Source organism: Anguilla rostrata, chromosome 14 (genome assembly GCF_018555375.3).
Source record: "Anguilla rostrata isolate EN2019 chromosome 14, ASM1855537v3, whole genome shotgun sequence".
NCBI lineage: Eukaryota > Metazoa > Chordata > Actinopteri > Anguilliformes > Anguillidae > Anguilla > Anguilla rostrata.
Window position 1 is genome coordinate 6,822,427 of NC_057946.1, and position 22,076 is coordinate 6,844,502.

The 22,076-nt window shown below is 37.7% G+C and overlaps 1 protein-coding gene and 1 long non-coding RNA gene across 2 annotated transcripts; both read right to left on the bottom strand.

Moving 5' to 3' along the window:
* Positions 1-7,790: 7,790 nt before the first annotated feature.
* LOC135239537 (uncharacterized) lies at positions 7,791-11,436 on the bottom strand. Its single transcript, XR_010325404.1, has 3 exons — positions 11,314-11,436; positions 8,452-8,522; positions 7,791-7,909 (listed from the first exon to the last, which is right to left on the bottom strand). It is a non-coding gene; the product is annotated as an uncharacterized LOC135239537 (long non-coding RNA).
* Positions 11,437-13,044: 1,608 nt separating this feature from the next.
* LOC135239650 (follistatin-A-like) lies at positions 13,045-19,032 on the bottom strand. Its single transcript, XM_064308474.1, has 6 exons — positions 18,836-19,032; positions 17,247-17,438; positions 16,789-17,007; positions 16,288-16,512; positions 15,773-16,003; positions 13,045-14,133 (listed from the first exon to the last, which is right to left on the bottom strand). Exons 1-6 carry the CDS (start codon positions 18,927-18,929, stop codon positions 14,045-14,047), a joined length of 1,050 nt encoding a protein of 349 aa, XP_064164544.1. The 5' UTR covers positions 18,930-19,032; the 3' UTR covers positions 13,045-14,044.
* Positions 19,033-22,076: the final 3,044 nt, after the last annotated feature.

Genomic DNA, 22,076 nt, shown 5'->3' on the forward strand with positions numbered 1-22,076 from the left:
TGCCATTTATGGTTGGCCAGGATTTTCACAAGAACATTCACATCAACAAATGGCCAGTCATGTTGTGACAGAAATTAATCTGCCTGTTTTTAAAACACAAGATATTCACCAAAATGAACCACCCTGTGTGTGACAGTGGGACTAAGTGAGACAGTGCTAAAGAGTTCTTTAAGGACTAGACAGTAATAAAATGAAAATTAAACAATAATTAGAAAGTACATAAGGTCACTTGTCTACAGCCTCCAAGGACTCATGTTCTCATATAACCTGGACTCCAGGCTGAAGGCTTGAAGTTACTGCAAAGAAAGAACATCTAAGATTAGATTAGACAAAACAGAAAGTTGGTGTGTGTGCGTGTGTGCATGCGCGCGCAAGTGTGTGTGTGTGTGTGTGTGTGAAGGCAGTGTCATGATTCTTGGCTGGCTTACTTATCCTCCTCCTCCTCCTCCTCCTGCTGCCAGCCAGACCAGGTGAATTCATACCCATTAAAGCCACATTGACCTCACACACTAAAAATGCCTTTGATGATGAGGGGCTGTCTAGCTATACTTTTGTGAGGACCAGACCTTTATGTTACACATGCGTACTGTGAACCAGAAAACATTGTATGCATGTTGATGGAAGTAATAAAAAAAGCAATAAAGCACCAGAACAGTAATACACATAATTGTCCTTTTGAACAATTATGAAACCAGTGTCTTCTTTTGAATTCCCTCTGTGCTCTTATCTTCATATACTACTATATTAGACTTGAGAGTTAAATTCCACTGGAGGACTGACCCAGAATCTGACAGACATTTTTTTTTCTTAATAAGACTTTCGTCTGGCAGCTGGCATAACCAGATTATTTGCCTTCGCAATGGAAAGTATTGTGCTGATAATGAGATGAAACAGTGGTGCATAACTGGGCAGTCTCCGCATGCCAAATCAGCAGGCTGGGACAGAGACGTGTCCCGAATACTCAGATACCTGTTCAGTGCACCCTGCTCGCCCCTCCCCACCCCCAAAACCTCTCAACACTCCCATCACCTCCTGTCAGCTCTCGCTCCTGTCAACTTGTTAAAGATTGAAGTGCTTTTGACAAGCTCTATAAAAAGGCTTCACAAGCAGTTAAGGTCCTTGTGTTTCTTTTATTTGGACGATCTGCCCGCCCTGAAGAGTCTCCTCCTTTCTGCCTAACTGGATAACTAACTGCGTGCAGACATTCCGTGTCAAGCACTGCATCGCAGGCCAACCGGCCGGGCTTTCTAGCAGCACAGCATGCTTAATCAAACAGTAATTACTTACAAAAGCAAGCCCGAGCTGGCAGCCAAGGGGGAACTGGGGACTCAGCCATAATCACGCAGGTCTTTAATTACCATCATTTGATATGCCACAAATTGATTTTATTCAGATTGATAAAAAAAAAAGCACTCGTGAGGCATTTATGGTTTGTGTCATTACTTACATTTGTCTACGGATGGTGCATTTTATTGAATGACGTATTTTTGCCTCTCACTCGTTACTCCAAAGTGAATGGTAAACTCCCAGAAAGGCTATGTTAGGAATTGTGTCATCATCTGCAGTACATCAACTGATTAAAAAGTTAACAACCCAAATTCAAAGTAAAAAAAAAAAGAAAAGAAAAAAGAAAAAAAGTCCAGTCATAAATAGAAATTTTAAAGAAACATTGAGCTAAAAAATTTCCATTCTCTTCTCTCGGCCTCCATGTCAAACAATACCCCTTTTAACAGGAAGTAGGGTAGAGCCACCATGAATGTAATGCTTGATAAATGTAACATGGTTAATAACTTAAGGAACAATGTGGCTACCCCAGCCATTTCAAGTTTGTACATGTGCACTGAATTCTTCACCACTTCCCACAGAAACGGAGCAGTGTGATAACATTTGCAGGAAGTATTTTCCAAAAAACAGTTTTTGAGTGAGCCAAGTAAAAATCTGTTCCGGAAGTAATTTTCGGGCATAAGGCCTTATTTTTATTTATAATAAATCAAATCATAATATAAACAGTTATCTGTCCTTGAAAAGTTAATGTGGTTTTTGGAGTATATTTGAGGGGGAATTGAATTCTAGGTGACAAAAAAAACATTATGTCCCCGTCTGTATAAATTCAACAGCTGTTATAGTTATGCCACCCTTGAATTGCTATAACAATGTGCTTTTTTGCTGTTTTATGTTTACAGAATGCCATCTAAAGGTAAAACGAGGGGGTTGCTACCCAGGGAAGGTCATGGAGAGAATTTTGAATTTACTTGAAGTTGAAGTTACTTCAGTGTTTAGTTCAGTTAATGTCAAATGTAAGCTAATTTACTTGCTTTGTTGACACCCTCATCTACTGGATGCTCCAAGTTATTAATGAAAAGGAAACCTGGCCACAGGCATTTACAATAAACACACGCCAGATTTATGTGTATAGTAGGCTATTTGCTTTGCAAAAGCTTACCTGGGTGTTAAGAAACCAACAAAAGCAGCTTTCCTAATCGATTTGGACGTTACCACAACTCACTTCATGGTAAGATACGAACCTGCTTGTGCATCAATGTTTACAACTTTTTTCATGAATAAAGCTCCATGTTTCATAATCTGAGGTGGTGGTTGAGCTCACCTTACCATTGGAAATGTGTTTGCTTGATTAACATTTGTGTGTTCAGAAAAAAAACCGGCATATGCACATCAAATGGCGTTTTAATTTACTGTTACAATTATTCCACCCCTCTGCAAAAATCACACCGACTGGGCGTATGAACATAACATCGGTGTACGTGTACTTTGGTTTTAAGTGTCTCTGACTCGATTAAGTCATGAAAGCAATTTAAACGGCTAAAAACTGCTGACACGTCAAAACTGTTTGAAGTAAAATTTCGTAATTCTAGGCTAAATATCATCATAGCAAAAGAGAGAAATCCAAAAACACCCTCTCCTAGCTGTTTAATAAAAGAGCATTTTAGACAGCATTTACATAAAATCATGGTTGTGTATTGTGCGCATTTGCCTTTGCAAAAGCAATGGTGTTAAGAAAAACAAAGCATCATTACCTAATTGTTTGCTTTACGAATGACGGCATACAACGTTTTTCATTAAATGTTCAAGACTTTTGTCAGAATAAAGCTCTTTTTATAATCTATGTGGTTACTACACTTACATAATATAATAATAATAATCATTTTTTTCCACTTTGTAAACCATGTGGCACTGGAATACTCACAAACATTTCTCCAACTGTTACTCACAAGGACATACATGTCGCAGGGCTGGCAGTAGATAAAACGTTCGCATTTATTGGATAACAAGCTGTCATCGCATATATACAGTGAGTGCCACAATGTTTGGGACAGACATATTTTTTCATTGATTTGGCTCTGTACTCCACAATTTTAAATTTGTAATCAAACAATTCACATGTGATTAGGCACATTCTCAGCTTTTATCTAAAGGTATTACATTCTTCCTGACTCTTTCTTCTTAATGATGTTCAAAACAGTTGATTTTGGTTAGCCTAAAGTTTGGCCTATGCTTGGCCTTGAATGTTTTTTCTTATTATTATTTCTCATCCTCTTAATGGCTTCCTTGACTTCCATTTACACAGCTCTGGTCCTCAGACTCCAAAGCCAATAGAAAGGCTAGAATCAGAACTAGATATTGAATGCTGTCTTATCCCTGCACTAAAGAAGCAAATGAACACAACTGATTAATCAGAAACACCCATGACACCATTTGTCCCAAACATTATGACGTCCTGAAATGGGGAGACTATTTATAAAAAGTGCTGTGATTTCTACATGGTGCAACCAGAATGTAAAAAAAAACAATACGCTTAAAGAAAAGCTGAGAATGCACTTTAACCACATGTGAATTGTAAGATTACAAATCAAAATTGTGTAGTGGAGTACGGTGGAGTACAGAGCCAAATATGTATTTGTCCCAGACTTTATTGCACTCACTGTATCAGGAAAGGTCTTTCCTGACAGCAGCACAGTAGGTTTCTATAGAACCAGAAATCCTGCCTTCTATTTTTTGGCAAGGTCATTCAATGCAGATGCATTTATTCATCCAAGCATGTGGTTTCCACCACAAACCTTTAACTGGGTAAGCATGGTGTTTCAGAAATCAGATAAGGAAATAAGAGTGAATTATTATAACATGATTACATCTGAATAGCAAATACAGGTGTACATAAAGATTGACAGGAACTGAGTGCATGACATTTGTCTAGAGAGAGGTACACTCTGATAAATTTCAGGCATGAACTGAGGCCAAAATTACTGCTGAAATGACTAGATTATTATGATGGTATATCAAGAAGATAAATGTTTTACTGGAAGGGATTCATTTGACACTGTTTGCTAAGTGGTGTGGGGAATATGCCCTGTGATAGTCTTACATTAGTGCCATTGGTGACTTAACTTCTTGTAGGAGTTAAAACGCCACAGTCTAACAAACATGAGTTGTTCGAGGTCAATGAATTCTGTGTGTTGACAACTTGTTGACCATAACTGGATTCAACTCTACCTTCCCAAGAGAATACAAGAGAGAAACAAAGAGAAAATGGCCCCACAGAGCTCAAGAGCCAGCAAGCTTTTCTTCGGTTGGGTTTTAATTTAATTCTCAAATAAAAAATTGGATGGTTAAAGTATTTTTTATCTGCAATAAATTAAGCCCGCTGTGAATCAGGGCACTGAAAACACTGAGTACTGGTTTAAAAACGTTTTACCAACTATAAAACAAAAAGCAGATAAAATATGTAAAAATCAGTGACAGAACCTTTGCAGGGGTCTGGCACAACATATAAGAGCACAACCACAAAGATGGACTGCTCTGCATAATTTGAACACTCTTTGAGGCCAGTTTATACACTTAAGTTCTTAGAAATACATTAAATATTCAACCTCAAGCTATCAGAAATATACTTGGTGGAAAATTCCTGCTTTAAAATTGCACATGCTTTTGCGGCATCACGGTCAAACTCTTTTGGGAGAATTAATACATTGCAAAAACCTTCATGTGAACTGCTGCATAATTCTTGTGTTTGTCCATCATTCCATTGCCCCCTTATGCTTTGATTGTAAATCGAATACAGCATAACTTGTGCAAAAGTCAGAATGCTGCTGGAGTAGTGGGTGACATGACAACACACTGCAGAAATGATTTGGCAAGGGTGCTCATCTGAACACCATCTGGAAATAATAACAATCAATACACCCAGAAGCATTCTATTTTCAAACATAGCTGCACATGATATAAGTGCGCACCACTCTTTGGCAGGGACCTCATTTGACCAGGTGGTTATGCATGACTGAAAAAAACAATTCACACTCTCTTGTACTGAACCCCTTAAAAGACAGCAGAACTGTGGTGCAGACTGAGAGACGTGTGGATGCCTTGTTGCTAGGTAATGTTATGAAATGCCCCACAGTAACGGACGGTGCATTTAAGATCGACTACTGCCCCAGCCAAGGAACATTCACTGGCTGAACTGTCTGCATATTACTTGTCCCCTCTGGCTGAAACTGTACAGTGTGATCCACAAACCTCCATGGCCAACAGTGCTGGAACAGTCACCCTCTTCATGAGAGTCAGTGTTGACTGCTCAACCTCCTCCCCCCCTCTTTTTTCTCTCTTCTGCTTTACTTCACAGTGGATCCTGCTGAGAGTTGAAAGCATGCAGCAGCCAAGGACTGTCTGTCAGGACGGCCACAGTCTGGGATGACCAGTTTGGTCCGCCATCTACCTTTTCTCTCACAGACCACCAGCCTCAAATGTCTACTTGTGAGTTAATGAGGTCCAACTCTGAATCTCTGAATACCTTCATTGATACAATGTTGGGTGACAGGCAAAGCTAGTAACTGAAGCAAATGTGTTTATTTGAAAGACAATTCATTTTCCTTTTCTGTTTTTTTGTGTGCATTTTTTTTTTTGCAATTGCCTTTAATCATTGTGCCCTCAAAATCACCTCAAAACGCTTCTTTCATCTTTCAAATGTAACAGTTTTGAACATTATAAAATAACAAATGATCTTTTGATCTACTAATTGACTAATCTAGCCTTTACAATCTGTTCTGAAGAGAAGCAGAAAAGTTAGAAAGAGGGATGTGAACAGAGTGAGGTGTTCATCACTCAAATGATGCATGTTTCAGCTGTCATGTTGTGAAAAGATTATAAATGTGTCAACTGTCTAGAAGTAATACTATCAAGAGCTTGTGTACAATGCTGCTGCTTCCATGGGCCTCCATCCTCATCCCTTGAGAGGAATATTATTTTAGTACCCTTAGAGATGAAGCTTCATCCTCATTGCTCTGATCTTTGAGTCCATTAATGCTCTCTCAATTTGACAAAATTAGAAGAGTCGTCTAGAAATGTTGTTGCTACAAGGTTGTTTAATCGGGTTTTGCTATTACTCAGGTTGAGGTCAAGTGAAATCAAACGTTAAGAACTACATTTGTCATGATGTCGTGTGTTAATATTCGTGATGATACCAGCTGAATGAAGATTGAATACATTGTAATAGTGAATACACAAAAAAAAAATACACACCCCTGTTACGACCAAGAACAGAAGCTAGTTAATGAGCAGTAACTGTGTCATTCGTGTCAGTCATTCAATGAGCAGTTGCAAATCATTCATTTTCCACGGTGTGTAAAATGATCAATGCTCATGCAGCTGAAATCTTAATCAGAAAATGACTGTGCCAAGCTCGGGTCAGGAGTTGTGTTAATGTTAAAAACACACAGCCTCTGTAACACTACCAGAGAAAATGATGACCCAACAATTTGGGATGTGACTCCATCCTTTCCCATGACGATCTTAATCCTGGCTCTCACAGTCCTGCAAAGATTGTGCAACCATGACAAAACATTTAACCCTGCCATATCTAATTTTACATACACTTGGAACATAATAAAAAATGAAAAACAAAAACTTTTTTTTTTACATCCCCCATTGTTTCAATACTTATATTAAATGACGTTAGTTCCAAATAAAATGTTTCAGAAGGGAGAGTGAGCTGAACTTAAACTTCTGAGAACACATATTGTTGTTGTAGTTTATGAAATGGGATCTTCTGACAAAAAGCTAACTCAGCCATTTGCACCAGACAGAACCAGTGGTAGAGACACGTTCATCCACATTTCTAGAGGCTATTTCCAAGTGACTGCCTTTACACATTGCATACCATAACTTTCTCACAATATGGCTGGCACGAAAGCACGTGCACAGCACACAGGAGAGGACATATTTTTCTTTCCAAATGATGGAACGTGATTGAGGTGCCACTGCAATGCATGCGAGACAAAATGTGTAGCATTTGAGCACGAGTACAAGTGTACGTGTGTAAAGTGTGACATTAGCAATACCACCCAATTACCTGTGGTTTTATACAGTTGAGATACAACTAGTATATCGAATATATCAAAAAGTTAATTCCAGTAAATGTGAATTCAATCTCAGTTGCTGTGTCTGTCAGGATGTTCAAACCTCTAATTTAAATGCAGTGCATTTAATTCAAAGGTAACGTCAGATGACACTGTCATGACCATTCGACTGCTCCTTCAATGGATCAGAACATGATTATGAATACTCTCCTTTTCACGTTTAAGGTTTAAAGTAACGATACCAATCAATTAAACACCTATGAACATAAGCTCACTTGAATGTTTGTCCAATAGAAAGGCATCAGGTACATAACAATCCATAGTTTTCCCTTTTGCAGAAGCTAAGACTTCAAATCCATTTTAATGAATAGTGTATGTGACATGTAGCCAAACCTGTTAAGGGAGGCTGAATAAAGAAGATCATTGGTTTTTAGGTACCAAGGTTTATTATTGTTCTGCATCCAAGAAGATGTCCAGTGGTGGGATGACATTGGATAGTGGGGGCACAGCTTGATTTCAGAATTTTAAAAATCCCACATTTTCTATAAACAAGACAAATGGTGTAAAACATTTATTTTCAATCATACTGAGAGTGAGAAAGCTCTCTTTTGTCCAACAATGCCCAATTTTCACAGCACACTTTTCCCCACAATTTATTTATTTTTCGTAATAACATATATTCAAAATATTTATTTTTGCACTTTAATTACACTGTATTTTCAGACATCCAAAGTGTTCGGTGCAAGTTCATCGATGAGACAATAGGGCTTTGTGTTCAAACAGAATAATAAAATCAAAGTGGGTGTTGTCTAAGACATGCTGGCAACTGACTATCAGTTTCAGTGCTTGTGCAAATCTGTGAGGTGGTAAGTTCTGCCATGAGCTAACAGTAACAACTGAACCTCTGAGTGTTCTGTTGACCCCTATTACACCTTCCCATTTAACACTTCCACAGGAACTTCATTTATAGTCTATTAAACCTGCTGCTCATTTTAAAGCGAGCAAGCATTTAAACCCAAAGTGAGCGCTTAACAGGTCCCCACTTCCTCCCTTTTCAGGTGTGTTCAGCTTCAGGGATTCTCACCAGTTTCTCATCCACCTTAACCAGCCACAGGTCTTGAAGTTCAGCGCCATCGCCATGACAGCCTTGCTGACCTGCAGGACAAGAGGTTTTGATGTCAGTGAAACGAGAGAGAACACCTCCGGTAAATACGTTACCTTAGGAATGACTGTAATGTAAGCGGGACACGAAGTGAAATTGTTGAGACAGAGAACGGGACTGAAAGCCTTTATAAACCCCATTAGTTTTGCCTGCTGAGTTTCAAGCAAGTTCCTGCCTCACCCTGCTGACAACAGACTGCATTTTTTGTCAGCCCACGGTCACAGGGAAAGTGCCAGTGGCGAGGACTGTGCGGCTCTGTGCAAACAGACAGTGCCCGGCTTGTCACTAACAGGATCCACCACAGCCAGAGAAACTTCATTTGGATCCTTATTCTGCCACAGTGTCATTAAAGGGCAAGGCCAATCAACTGCCATGGAATCTGAGTGAGGCAGTGTTCCAGCTCCAGGAAACATGCCTTTTAACTGCCCATCAGCACTTTGCAGACAATGTCACCGTTCTGTGTGCAGGGAGGGGTGTACTGAGACTGCCCTGTTCATTTCTCATTTCTTAGCCTGACCTACTATATGCATGAAGTCAGTGTTTTTAATAAATGGCCTTTTCCCCAGAATTTGAATATTGCTGGGTATAAATGACTGTAGACACAAAAAAAGACTGTTCATGAATGGAGTAAGATTAGGTTTCGCTGATTTGTCTAAAATAGTGAAATTGGCATATTTGATAACTATTGCACAAATCTTAGTGGAGTGAAGACTGCAAATCTTGAATCCTGTCCAAGATTTGCACACAGTGCATTTGCTTTGAAATGCGAAGCTTTGAAGGGAATTGTAATTTTATATTTATTTTTTGCCATGAAACATCCATGTCTATATTCATAAAGCATTACATACGAATGCTTTATGAATACAGACACTGATGCTTCATTGCAAAAAATAAATGAAACATCAGTGTCTATATTCATAAAGCATCACATATGAATGCTTATCTAGGATCAGGTTTGCCTTTTTGTTTATAATGAATAAGGTTACAATACGGACAGGGGAACCTGTACACCGAGATGCTTTATGAATATGAGCCCTGAACTTATAAAATCGTAACTAGGCTAAATGCAATTGGTAAAATTACACACAGAGGAAGATAAACTCTGTCTACTTAAAATTAATTTTCTCAAGACAGTGGAATGTGAAAGTTTCACTTCAGAATAAGAATGCATATTCAACGTGATACTCACAGAATGGGCTGCCAAATAGCCTATGTGTGACTTGGTGCATCCTATAGAATACCTAGTGTTGTAAACATATTTTCTTTTGAATGGATTAGTTACTGCCTGTTTCTCTACTTATGAATGATCACAGATGTTTTGCCATAATGAGGGTTCATTACACTAGGCAGGCTCAGGACTAACACTGACTGATGGTCACACAGACAGAATGGTCTGCATCGCTACTCTGAGAGACAAGTAACCACAAACTGAATCTTGATTATTCCACTATCAACATTCAGAACTGCATGCCGTTCTCTAGTACTGCTATGTGATGCGTTCCTGTGATTTCTGAGATGCACTCCATGGGTTAAGATGATGTGCAGCCTTGAAAATGGCTGACTAATGGTTGCTCTGCCAGTCAGTTATAACACTTTTGGCTAAATGCCTTCACCCTCTAAGAAATTAAAGTAGCACATAATGTACAAGAATGATGACATCATTGTAAACGCGCAGTATGAAATGCATGGGGGGTTCGCGTAGATATTTAATCCACTTGTAACAGCGATTCAAAGTGGGGGAAAATAAAATAAAATGAAGATTATCTGAAAGTCTGCAATTACAGACATATTTGGCACAATGGATGTCGTTTCGTGATTTGGGTCATTTGAGATGATTAATTTGATATATAAGACAGAGGTATCTCGCCATGTAGCCTACTGTGAACTTCACGACAGTCTTTCAGACAAAATAAATTATCTAGTGTGAAGTCAAGTGTTTATGATTTTGCACTTTAACACAAGTAAACCACGACAATGCTCTGACTCGCTGATGGCTAATAAACGGAGTTCTACAACAGACAGGTTAGGACACTACATAAATTTGGCAAACTCACTTTTAACAGAATGTGCTTTCTTATTGAAATTACTTGAGTTATCTTAGAAGTTTGAAATCACCCCGAACAAATCAACAAAATCACACGTAAGTTACTATTGCTGGATCAGCTGCTATTACCTTCTACACCGGCAAGCACAGCTAGGCTACACATTCGTCTGGCTAGACAGCAAGTGAGCTATCGGTAGCAAACATCCTATGTTCATCACGGTGTTGACAGACAACCACAACTGCATACATCAACGTTAGCTATAATGGAGGCCAATCAGCTTTTCCTGATATTTCTACAGCAGGAATCTGCACAGCAAACTTTGAAAGCGCTAGAAAATCCAGATTAATTAGATATAGTCCAGTGTGCCTAATGATTTCTAGATAGATGGCGAGGACAAACTAATCGACATGCAATAGAGCGAGATTATTTAGCCTAGGTTGTCCAACATTTTTTTAACAATCTAACATTCTAGTGATAGTCTACAGTGTAATCGTTTTTAAAAAAAATCTCTTTAATCGTGAGTCTAGGCCGGTGTCGTATAAGTATCGATATATAGCCTGGACTGGTCGGCAAACATCTAATCTGTGGAGCGCGTTTTTTTTCTCCTGCATTAGTAGCTAGGTATATCCAAATAGCATCACAACAATTTGTCACTTTGTGACAGAAATCACAATCATCCATATTTATTTTGGACTAAATGTGTTTACATTTAATCAAATGAGCCACGATCAATCTTTACCTGGTAGAATTGGGATACTGCAAGCTACGCTTTTGCTGCCTCACTCAGACAGTACAGCTCACTTCATACTGACTTCCACCAGAGAAATTGACTACGCCGCTGTTTACGATACCAAAATCCTACGGCAAGTAGTCAAGTCCAAACTAAAGCCATCTATTTGCATGGTGAATATATAACGGGTACAGTATTCCTCTATACTTCGGTAAAAATTTCGATGATCAGAAATACTTTATTTCAAACTTCAAAGATGTCTTTATGTATCGACAACTTATTGGTGAAAACGAATTAAGCTAACAATGCATTCAATGCAGCCAATATAAATACGAGATTTCATTAATAGGAACGCAACGACACAGACAGAGTATGCACATAAGTAAAGCGCAAATTAATGGCAAAACTAATTTATTCATTCCAATTTTTTGTCAGCATCAATGACGCAAAACTACACAACCATTTCAGCTTTGATGAATGAGGATAATAAAAGTGTCATTTCACCTTTCCCATATCTCATCTAAAGCGTAAATATAAAATTGGTACCTCAAGGTAAATTTCCTGACAAAGATAATGCATATAATCATCTAAGCCGTGGGAAAAGTGCTAAAACCTAACATAATGTTAAAGAAATGACATATTGGCACCAGCAACTGACTTATTTTTGGTTCCGCTTAGCCCCATGAAGTCTTCCCTATTCATCTATGAAACGACTTCCCCTCTGACAGCATCAAGTTTTGACAAAGTAACTTTGATGTTTACACCCTTTTTATATGATTGTGTCAATGGTCAATGATTGTGGTAAGTAGCCCAGATAAATAACTTTAATAAACAACACTGCTTCTCTTTGGAAAGCTGGTCAGCCAGATATTGAAAAGGTATAAATTATGAAACAAAATATACATACGAATCTAGCAGACTGGACTATATGTGTACTTCCTTTTTTATATAAAAAATAATAATAAGCAATCACATATGGTATGTACAGTATATGGACATGTTGCCTTAAGGCTGTTCCACTATTGATGGATAAAGGCTGTTCCGCTATTGACGATAGTTTATCCATCCAGTGTTGAAGAACAACAGAACAAGGTGCCGGACCTGCTCCGATCCTGGCCAGAAGTCAACCCTGCCAGCATAGCCACTGAGTCACTTTTACAAGTTTCTTTGTTAGTCATTCTTTAATATAACCCATCAAAAATCATGCTAATTCTCAGATAAACAAAAGCCCTAGTTCTCTTTTGACCCTTTATATCTATAATTGGTTTCAACACTGTGCAAGCTGGAAAGTAATCCATCAGGCGGATTAATCACTGTATATCTCCTTTTGAATCATGTTTCTTGCATAAGATAACTGACCCAATGTCCTCTTTTAAATATCCACACTTGAAATGGCAATACTTGATTAAGTAGAACAATATTTGAAAAGTATATAAGTGAAAGTTCAGGAAAATTTGTTTTTCTCAATACAAAACAGCAGAAACTCAGGGGATTTTCAAGACTAGGCTTGATACGGTATTAGATACTATCTAGTCTGTAGGTAATCAGAGCACTTATGTAGTCAGGAAAATCGCAAGCATTTTGGGCTGAATGGCCTGCTCTCGCCATTATGTTATGTTATGTAAAACAAAAACAAAGGATGCCATGCTTACAATCCACATTGGTATGATGCTTTTCTGATATGCAAGTGTTAACTATATGAGGAGAGGCAACATGAAAGTAACAACAGGAAAAAACCCGTAAGGAAAAAAATCCATGTTTTTATTGTTTCACTCTTCATATCTGTACAAATACCATCATAACTTTTTATATACATTTGACATTTACATAAAAAAAAATACAAAACTATATATTTATAACTGAATCTGTATTTAATGTGTCATGTTTGAAAAAAAAATTAAAAACAGAAAAGCATAGTGAATAATTTTGATATATTTTTAATTAATGCTGTATATCACATACTTCTGTAAGTTCTGCAATTGCAAAATGGAGTAACACATTGAGTGTAATGCAAACACATCGGAAAACCACATATAAAATGTATACATGTTAATGGTATATTTGAGATAACAAAGCATCTTCTAGACCCCATTTACTGTATGTTCCAATGTAGAAAACTCAATACTGAATCTGTGTTTATCTGTTTTCAGGACATAATGAAACAACTGCTTACCATTTGGTAAGTTTACTTTTTAATATGACAGTGTTGCACCATTTAGTGAACTTTTGCAGAACCATTGAGATTGTCCCTTTGGTCAGTTATGAATTGTAAACAAAAACAGAGCCATTTATGTACATTTATGAATGATAAATTCTTAATAAATAAACAGGTTAGCATACTTTTTGTTTTTGCTTTTTTTTTTGCTTGAAATAAACATCTGTGATACAGAAAGTGACATCAATAAGCAGATTTATACAGCTCACGGATTGCAATTTACAGCTTGCAGAAGATTTATACTTTACATGGTAGCATTGTACCTCATAATAAATAACACTGCTTCTCTTTGGAAAATACAAAATAACATGGTATATAGTCAGCCAGACATTGTAAATGTATAAATTATAAAACAAACAAAGTATAAATAAACATCTAGCAGACTGAACTATATGTATACTTCCTTTTTTTATTAAAAAATAAATAAGCATACACATACAGTATGTACAGTATATGGACATTATTTGTTGCCCTAAGGCTGCTCCACTATCGATGGATAAAGGCTGTTCCACTATTGATGGTAGTTTATCCATCCACTGTTGGAGATAAATGGAAATAAGTCATGTAGTCCTGGTCTTCATCTTCTTCCTCTTCCTCTTGGTCTTCAGTAATGGCTATATAGGGGAATACAGCTGTTGCATAAACAAGTATCACAACAGTGCAGAATCTCATTGCATGTTGTTAAAGCCCTTAGAGAAGCCACACTACTCTGATGTTTTGTTTTTACCAGACTTGGCAGTGTTCAACAAGCTATAGCATCTGCCATTATGCAACAAGATTTACATAATCCAGGAAGTCAGTACAGTGACAAGAGAGTGGGATCTAATGTTTCAATGGCTCAGGCTGTCAAGATTCCTGAAAGCAGACAAAAAGTGCTCTTGTGATCTAGGATTTGCTCTTTTGTTTTTTAAGTTATCTTTTGTTTCAAGCATATAGCTGTTGCTACTGGGCTGGATGAGACAGTGTTCCACAGGCTGACCTTTGCTAAGGAGGCCAAGGGGCAGCATGTTCTTGAGGTATTTTCTACAGATCATTGTACAATGAAAACAAGCATACAAGCAGATCAAAAATAAAACAATGCAAAATAAGGCAAAATAAAATAAAATAAAATAAAAACAACCAAAATACAACAACAATAGGAAATGGACAATCCCTCATAATCTACCTGGAAAGTTTGGATATTTCCAACCAAAGCAAAACTATTTACAGCAAACAAAGATGTTAATGTCTATTAGCAGAGTAGAAATAAGAGAGCATAATTTGAAAAGCTTGCAAAGGTTTTCCTGCAAACTGTAAAATGCCACACTTAGAAACTCATGAGGTGATCATAATGTTGGTCCCTCAGGTGCATTCCCATACCTCAAGGCAGGCTTTCATTAAAGTAATTTGTTTAAAATGAACAGGTGGAAAACAAATGTAATTTATGAATAGACAGAAATTATTTCTGTAGACATTCTTTCAATAGCTGCTTGGAATGTAATTTTGTTTAATTGGGGATACTACAGGATATAATGCTAGCCTTAGCTTATTGAGCACATTTAACAGTGTTATGTGCTTGTAGAAAGGTAGGCAGGTGGTTTACATAATAATGCTGTACTCTAAAGTCAATTTAAACAATGGTACCAATTTTACAATCACCTTATGTACAATACTTAATATATGTATCTGCAGTTTTCATATACAGTACATGTACACTGAGCTGTATGTCATAGCAGATGTTGATGTCAGTGCATTTTGAAGTGATTGAATACAGCCAAAAGTTAGAAAATAAATACACAATTAACATACAATATCATAATGACTGTGATGTTTATAAGCTCTTAAGACATTGCCTTGAATGCTGCTCTATATTAACAACACTAAAACAATGACAAGAGTATTTTAAGGCAACCTGCTATGTAACAGGTTACTAAAATGAACACACTTGTCTATCATATATCAAGGTTTTAACAGCAAAAGCTAGACATAGGAATATAGTCTTGTTAGCTGTGAAGGACAACCTCAGCTCAATAGTTCCTAGAATTGTGTCCTCTCTTTTATTTCTTTATTGTTACTTGTTCGATTGTTTTGCCGAAAATGCAAAATGTAAAAATGAAAGAAGCCAACACAAAAGAACATGCAATAGTCCCATTCCCAAGTCCATTCTATTGCGTAATCATTGGAGGGAGGCGGGGGGGTGTTAGGAAAGGGATGGTGCGGGGAGGGTTATTCTTAAAATACATGGGGGGTCTTTCACTTTTTTAGGCTACTTACAGTTGCAAGATCCAGAATGCTTAATTTCCAGGAGAACTCCTAAAGAGCAAGCGGCCTGCTTCATGGCACACTCGCTGGGATATGTGGCGTTATCACTGGCACACACGGACTCGTCTGACCGGCTCTCCGGACACGTCTCCTCGCAGACGGAACAGCGCCCCCTGCTCATACGCGCATCCCAAAGACACTTCTTTCCTGGACTGCACTGGATGTCATTGCATGAATTGGCCTCTGGTAGCAAAAGGAAAGCAAACCTTTAATGAATGTGTCCTGACATCTAGACGTCATCAGTTCATATATTATATAAGACAAACTTTTAATGTGGTCAGACACTAACTGTGGGTTCCTGTCTTCCCTACAAAAAAATCAATCCCCATTTTTGTTTGGCACAGCAAAGCTATCAAAGCCTAAGTGTAAATGATTCAAAAATATGTGTCATATACTAGAAGTTAGTGTAACTGAAATACAAGATTCTCAACTTTTAATTTCAAGACAATATCAAACACAGAACTTACTTATGCACTTTCCCTCATATGCGACTCCAATAGATCTGCCATGGAGACAGGTAGCCTTCCTCAAGTGGCAAGCGCTGGAATATGTGATTCCATCATTGCCACACAGGTATTGTTCAGGTGATATTACTTCAGGGCAAATTCGATTACATGTGACACAATAGGCATTATTGGTCTGGTCCACTACACACGTGAAGCTTCCAGGGCACTGAACATCATGGCAAGTCTCTGAAAATAAATAAAAAAAAAAAAAAATAAAAAAATAAATAAATAAATAAAAATTATATATATATATACCATATCAACAGTATTGAAAATGCTCAATGACTTCCTTCAAATGGTGTATAGACATATTTGAAATATCTTACTCATGATCACGTATTAACATGTTTAATCAGCAACTTGGTTCCAAACGAATACTCTGAATATTTCCCTAAAGCCATTAGCGTTAACAGCCAATTATTTTTGGCAACAATTACTCGGCGAACATGCCAAAGCACTTACTCCTGCATTTGCCCTGGTATTGAATCTCCAGGTCTGGGTGGTTTTTACATCTTGCTTTCAATAAGGCGCATTCATCTTTGTATGTCTTTCCATCGGACCCACAAACAGGTCCCTTCCAAGTGACACTGGAACAGTCAGGAGCGCAGATGCAGCGAGGTTTGTTCCTTTTGTTCATTTTACATCTCTTTCCTGGACCGCAGTCAACACTGTCGCATGTTTCTACAAACAATGAATCAAATATGTATTGAATTAATTAGCCATGCAATTGATAACAGCCAGTTATTTACTGCCAACAATGAAAATACATCGCTCTTGGGCGAGGACGCAAGCTTTCGGAATACAAAACGCCCAATGTATGCCAATTAATTCTGCAAGTGTGGACTTAGGCTGCCTCTAGACGTGGGCTAATTATTACCCCAAGATTTTCCGTTTATAGGCTGTTCACATTCAATGCGTACCTTTACAAGGTATACAATTCGGAGCTCCCCCATTGAAGATCATCCAGCGAAATAAGGTGCTATTCGGCACATCCTCCTCTGTCCATGAAGTCCCCAGTCTTCCACTTCTGCAGCACTCCTCTCTGCTCATTCCAGGCATGTAGAGGACCTGGCATCTTCCGTTTTTCCCCTGTTGCAGCCAGCAGTTACCAGCTGTGAAAAGCCAGTCGGGTTAATGTCTGAAGCCAGTGACCCAGACGCAACACGTGCAGCCTGTGTTTCGTATTGTCCTCTGCACGGCGGTACCGCGACTCATTTCGAAACTTAAGGCGGCTGTTTTAACACTTTCTAGTCAGGGTTCTTTATGATTAGGCAATTTAGCCCAGCTATTAACAGTCGGAGCCTTAAAACCAGCTTACGACCTTGGGAGGTTTTAATCAGACAGCTGTTCAGGAAAAGAGCGTAAAACGCCAGACAGGCTGCAAGCGTCACTTCTAACCAGGTTTCCGTACCCGCACAGAACATTCCTCCAAAATATCGTTAATTGCTTAGATGTTCGTTAATAAGGGATGCCGTTAACCTCATAAGAGTGGTAATATGATTTTATTTCAGCATTTCCAAGGATAAATCTGAGTTCAGTAATTAACTAGCCACTGTGAAGCAACAGGCGGAAAGTCGCCCGCGGAAAGATTTAAATTTGCTTCTTTAAATTTCTCAGTGTTCCCATAGCTTGTAGCATATTTATTCATTGCACGTCAATAATTTATACGCTGTGGGCTAGTCGGCGTTAAGTCACTGAGTTTTAAAACTACTGTACACTTAGAGACAACCTTGCTTTCCTGCTTAATCTGAATGCCAATTGATTTAGTTGGTTGGGGGGTCTAGAGGCTCTGCATGATTCCAATACCGTTGGTCTACACACTCTGCGTAAAGTTAGAGTCTACCATCGCCAAAAGGGATTGTTAAAAAAAAGTTGATTTAAGATATCTACATTTAGTTTTCAGATAAGCTGACAAACAGAGGATGCATAAGACTGATAATCATGTGTTATGTGTCCGACATTAATAAACTACGACTAATAATACGACTAATTTAACTCTCCTTTGCAGCCCTAGACTTAAATTGTAGGCTATCGCTAAATTTGGCAGATAACAGTAGATTTATTCTTTCCTTTTTTTCACTTTTTTTGCGAACCGTACAGCGGCCGAGATATGACTGCATAAGTGTAGGTTATGCATAGCACATCACTTGTGAGGAATGTGATACGCTACCTGTACATATGCAAACAGCTGGTGAGAAAAGCTAGTTCTTTTCTATGTATTTAATATATTTCACCTAATGTTCTATTTCAGGTTTCATTTAATTAAGTTTGGAATCCTCGGTTTCATATCCTGGCACTCAAGACCATATGGATATATTTTCACTTTTTATTAACAAACTTAAAATCGAGTAAAGTAGGCCTACGATAAATAGCATTGTCGAAAAGTTCCATAACTGTTCCTCACACGCGCACAAGCTATTTCACACGCTGATAAAAAAAAAAAATCAAATCAATAGAAAATACAAATCATGATACAGCGGAATTAAGTAGTACAAGTAATAAGACTTACCCTGAACTTTGTGATCCTCAATGAAATAACTGAGCCATATGAATAATAAAATTATGCCCGGGTGGAGCTGGTATTTTTCTAGCATCCTTAGCATGGTGGAGACAAAGTGAACTATTCAGACGGGCAGCGGAAAAGTAATCTGCTTACGATGGCACTGTTGAATGAATGTCAGACTGTGGATGCAGCCTCTCTTTTTAAATCTATAAGGGGGTCTCTGGCTGACTGTCTGTGGTGGGCGGTCTTGTAATCGGTGGGGGTGGGGAGAAAGATTTTTAAAAAAAGTTTTTTTCCTCCCCCCAATCTCAATCAGGTGACATGTCTAGTCGAAACTTTCCCTCACAACAGTAATGTAGAAAACTGTACTGTTTTGTATAGCCTGTGCTGTGCGTCTTACTTCACAGTGAAGTGATACGAAGTATAGTAACAGGGGTGCTTGAATACGTCTATATCATGCTGTTGTTCAAGGCAAGGAGTAAACGAGCGGTTATAGCAATGTATTTATTAAAGACTCGGAATAACTACGTCCAAATGCCCGTTACAGTCTATTTATCAATGAATCCCGCTAATGCGCGTTTATTTTTTGGGTCATTTTGCGTTGTTTTGGGAACAATGCATCCACTTTGTGCATCTGAATTTCTAAATACATTGCGATTTCAAACTGCAGTTAGAATGTACAGGCTAAACATATCCACGTTTAGGCTACACATTAAATGTAATTTTACTCGGCAATAATTGTATGTATCTTAATGTTTCCTATTACGCTGTATTTTGAATTTGTTGTTAACACTCTAGCGACTTTGCGTACTTCGTATATTGCGACTTCTACTGATTTTTTTGCATTTGGCTATATATTTATAGGCTATATCTAAAGGTTACTCAGCCCTCAGGGCTGCTAACTAAAAATACAACAACGATATAACCAACATTTTAACAATAGGGTTTCTATGTTGTATTTTACTGCGTCTGACTGCTTTAAATCGAATACTCCATGATTTCCATGTCAAAATTTAATTGCAAAAAATAGTCCTCACACTGGCATGCCAACAAGGGTCCGGTTCTACCAACACCCCTTGCTCAGAATTGCGCTGCGATAACAGATAGTTTTCCACCAACTGCAGATTATAGTGTTAATCTTTTTAATAAAAGTGCTGTATTACAATGAGATCTGCGTGGAAAGGCAATAATAGACACCAGAATACAAGCTAATAATAGAACAGACAGTTGTTTGGGTCTCTCAGCCAGGTCAAGCTTTTTAAATATACCCAACGACGTTTCCAAATAGGCTTCAGAGTAGAGTATTGCATTACACTGGGTTCTATACATTGAACATCGATCGTTTCTGAGCAACGCCTATCTATTGTATGCACATACAAGTCCACGTGCGGAAGATGACAGTTTTCAGCCGCCGCGCCGTCTGTGTGCTGTGATTCCAGACTGTCTGCCTTAAGGTAAAACGTAACATGAGGCTCCCTCTAACGGCAGACACCATGAACGGCATTCTGTCTGATCCAAAAATTTCGCGACTCAATGGTAACAATTCGCTGAGGGCCATCATCATTATTATCATTGAAAGCTGCGACAGACGATGATAGCAGTAGTAGCTGATTTGTTTCGATGACATTCCTTTCCGGGATGATCTATTTATTATTATTATTATTATTATTATTATTATTATTATTATTATTATTATTATTTTATTATTTTATTTTGAGTAGTAGTAGTGTTATTATAATAATAATAATTAATATTATTATAATTTATTTTTGTAATTACCAATTTTTGAAAAAAAAAAATGTTTATACAGAGGACACACTTGACACCGAGGTTTCTTTCACAAAGGTCCCCTGTGCAGCAGATCATTTAAATATCAAAGCATCGTAACATACATATGCACAGCAAACGCTCATCTTCAAGCATCTGAAAACATTATTTAGAATATACTAATCCAACTATAGATCACCAGTATTCAAATATGTACCAGTAATGTGTCTGGGTAGTAATATTGGGGTTACTGAATTGCATAACAAGAATGCTAGTATTGTAGCTCAATTAAGCAGAGAGAAAATGAGTAAAAGGCATCAATAATGGGAGAGCTATGGCACAATAAATACACATGCATAGTAAATACAACAGATGGGAAAGAACAATAAAAATGAGAAAGAAGGAGAATTGTATTTTTGTCAATTTGTGATTGTGCAAATAAGCATGAACTCTTCCCTAAAGGTCATGCTGACAGTATCCACTAGTTTGCACTTCTACGGGATTTAACACAAGACAATGGTTCCCATGCACACAATGGGTCCCTTTTGACTAAAACTTTGGGTTGAATTTGAGCAGGTCAAGCACTGCCAGGTGTTTTGTGAAGTTGCCTCTCACATGAGTGCAAGGGTCCTATTTACAGTCATATTTGATACAGCTGACAAATTCAAATTTTATTTTCCTTTTTTAAAATTGCTTCTGGTGTAAACGTTTTGATATTGTGTAAGTATATATATATATATGTATATCCAATTTAGATGGTTATCTATCAAAACTTGATTTTTAATGAGCTGCTTATCTGATTTCATGTGTTTAGACAAAGATCTAATTTCTCCTAGTTGTTACCTTCAGTATTCTTTCTGATCCTACAACCAGCTTTACAAAAAGGTATCAGTGTAACTACTGCTGAGTGAAATAAAACCTCACCCAATTTGAACCCAATCTGTCATTCTGACCAACAAAGAATTGCATTTATGAATCACATTTATAATTATAGTCTTAATATAGTATGGACATACAAGCTGTTTTTCATAAAAAAATTAAAATTAAAAAAACATTTGTAATTATTTCTTTCATTTATAATACAGCTTTATACATCCAGACCAACAAGTTCATATTATAATTGTGCTGTGAATGTTTGCAGTGTATGCACCTCTCTGAGTGTATGCATGTTTGAACACATTAATGTACACAAGTAATGCAGCATACAAAAATGTCAACATGAATTAATTTGATGGTATAATCTACTTTTCAGTAAGAGATCAATATCTATATACATCAGCTTCCCGAAGAGTGCACTTATGGGATCCTTTCTTCAAATAGTATATATCCCTGTTGTTGCACCTCTCATGCAAAAGGGGATCAACATATACATGAAATTATATTTTTGCACTTCAACAATCTATGTGATGGTGCATTCCAGGCCAATACAGTAGAAGTCAATAATGAATTGCACACACAGTTGCAATACGCGACATTCTGA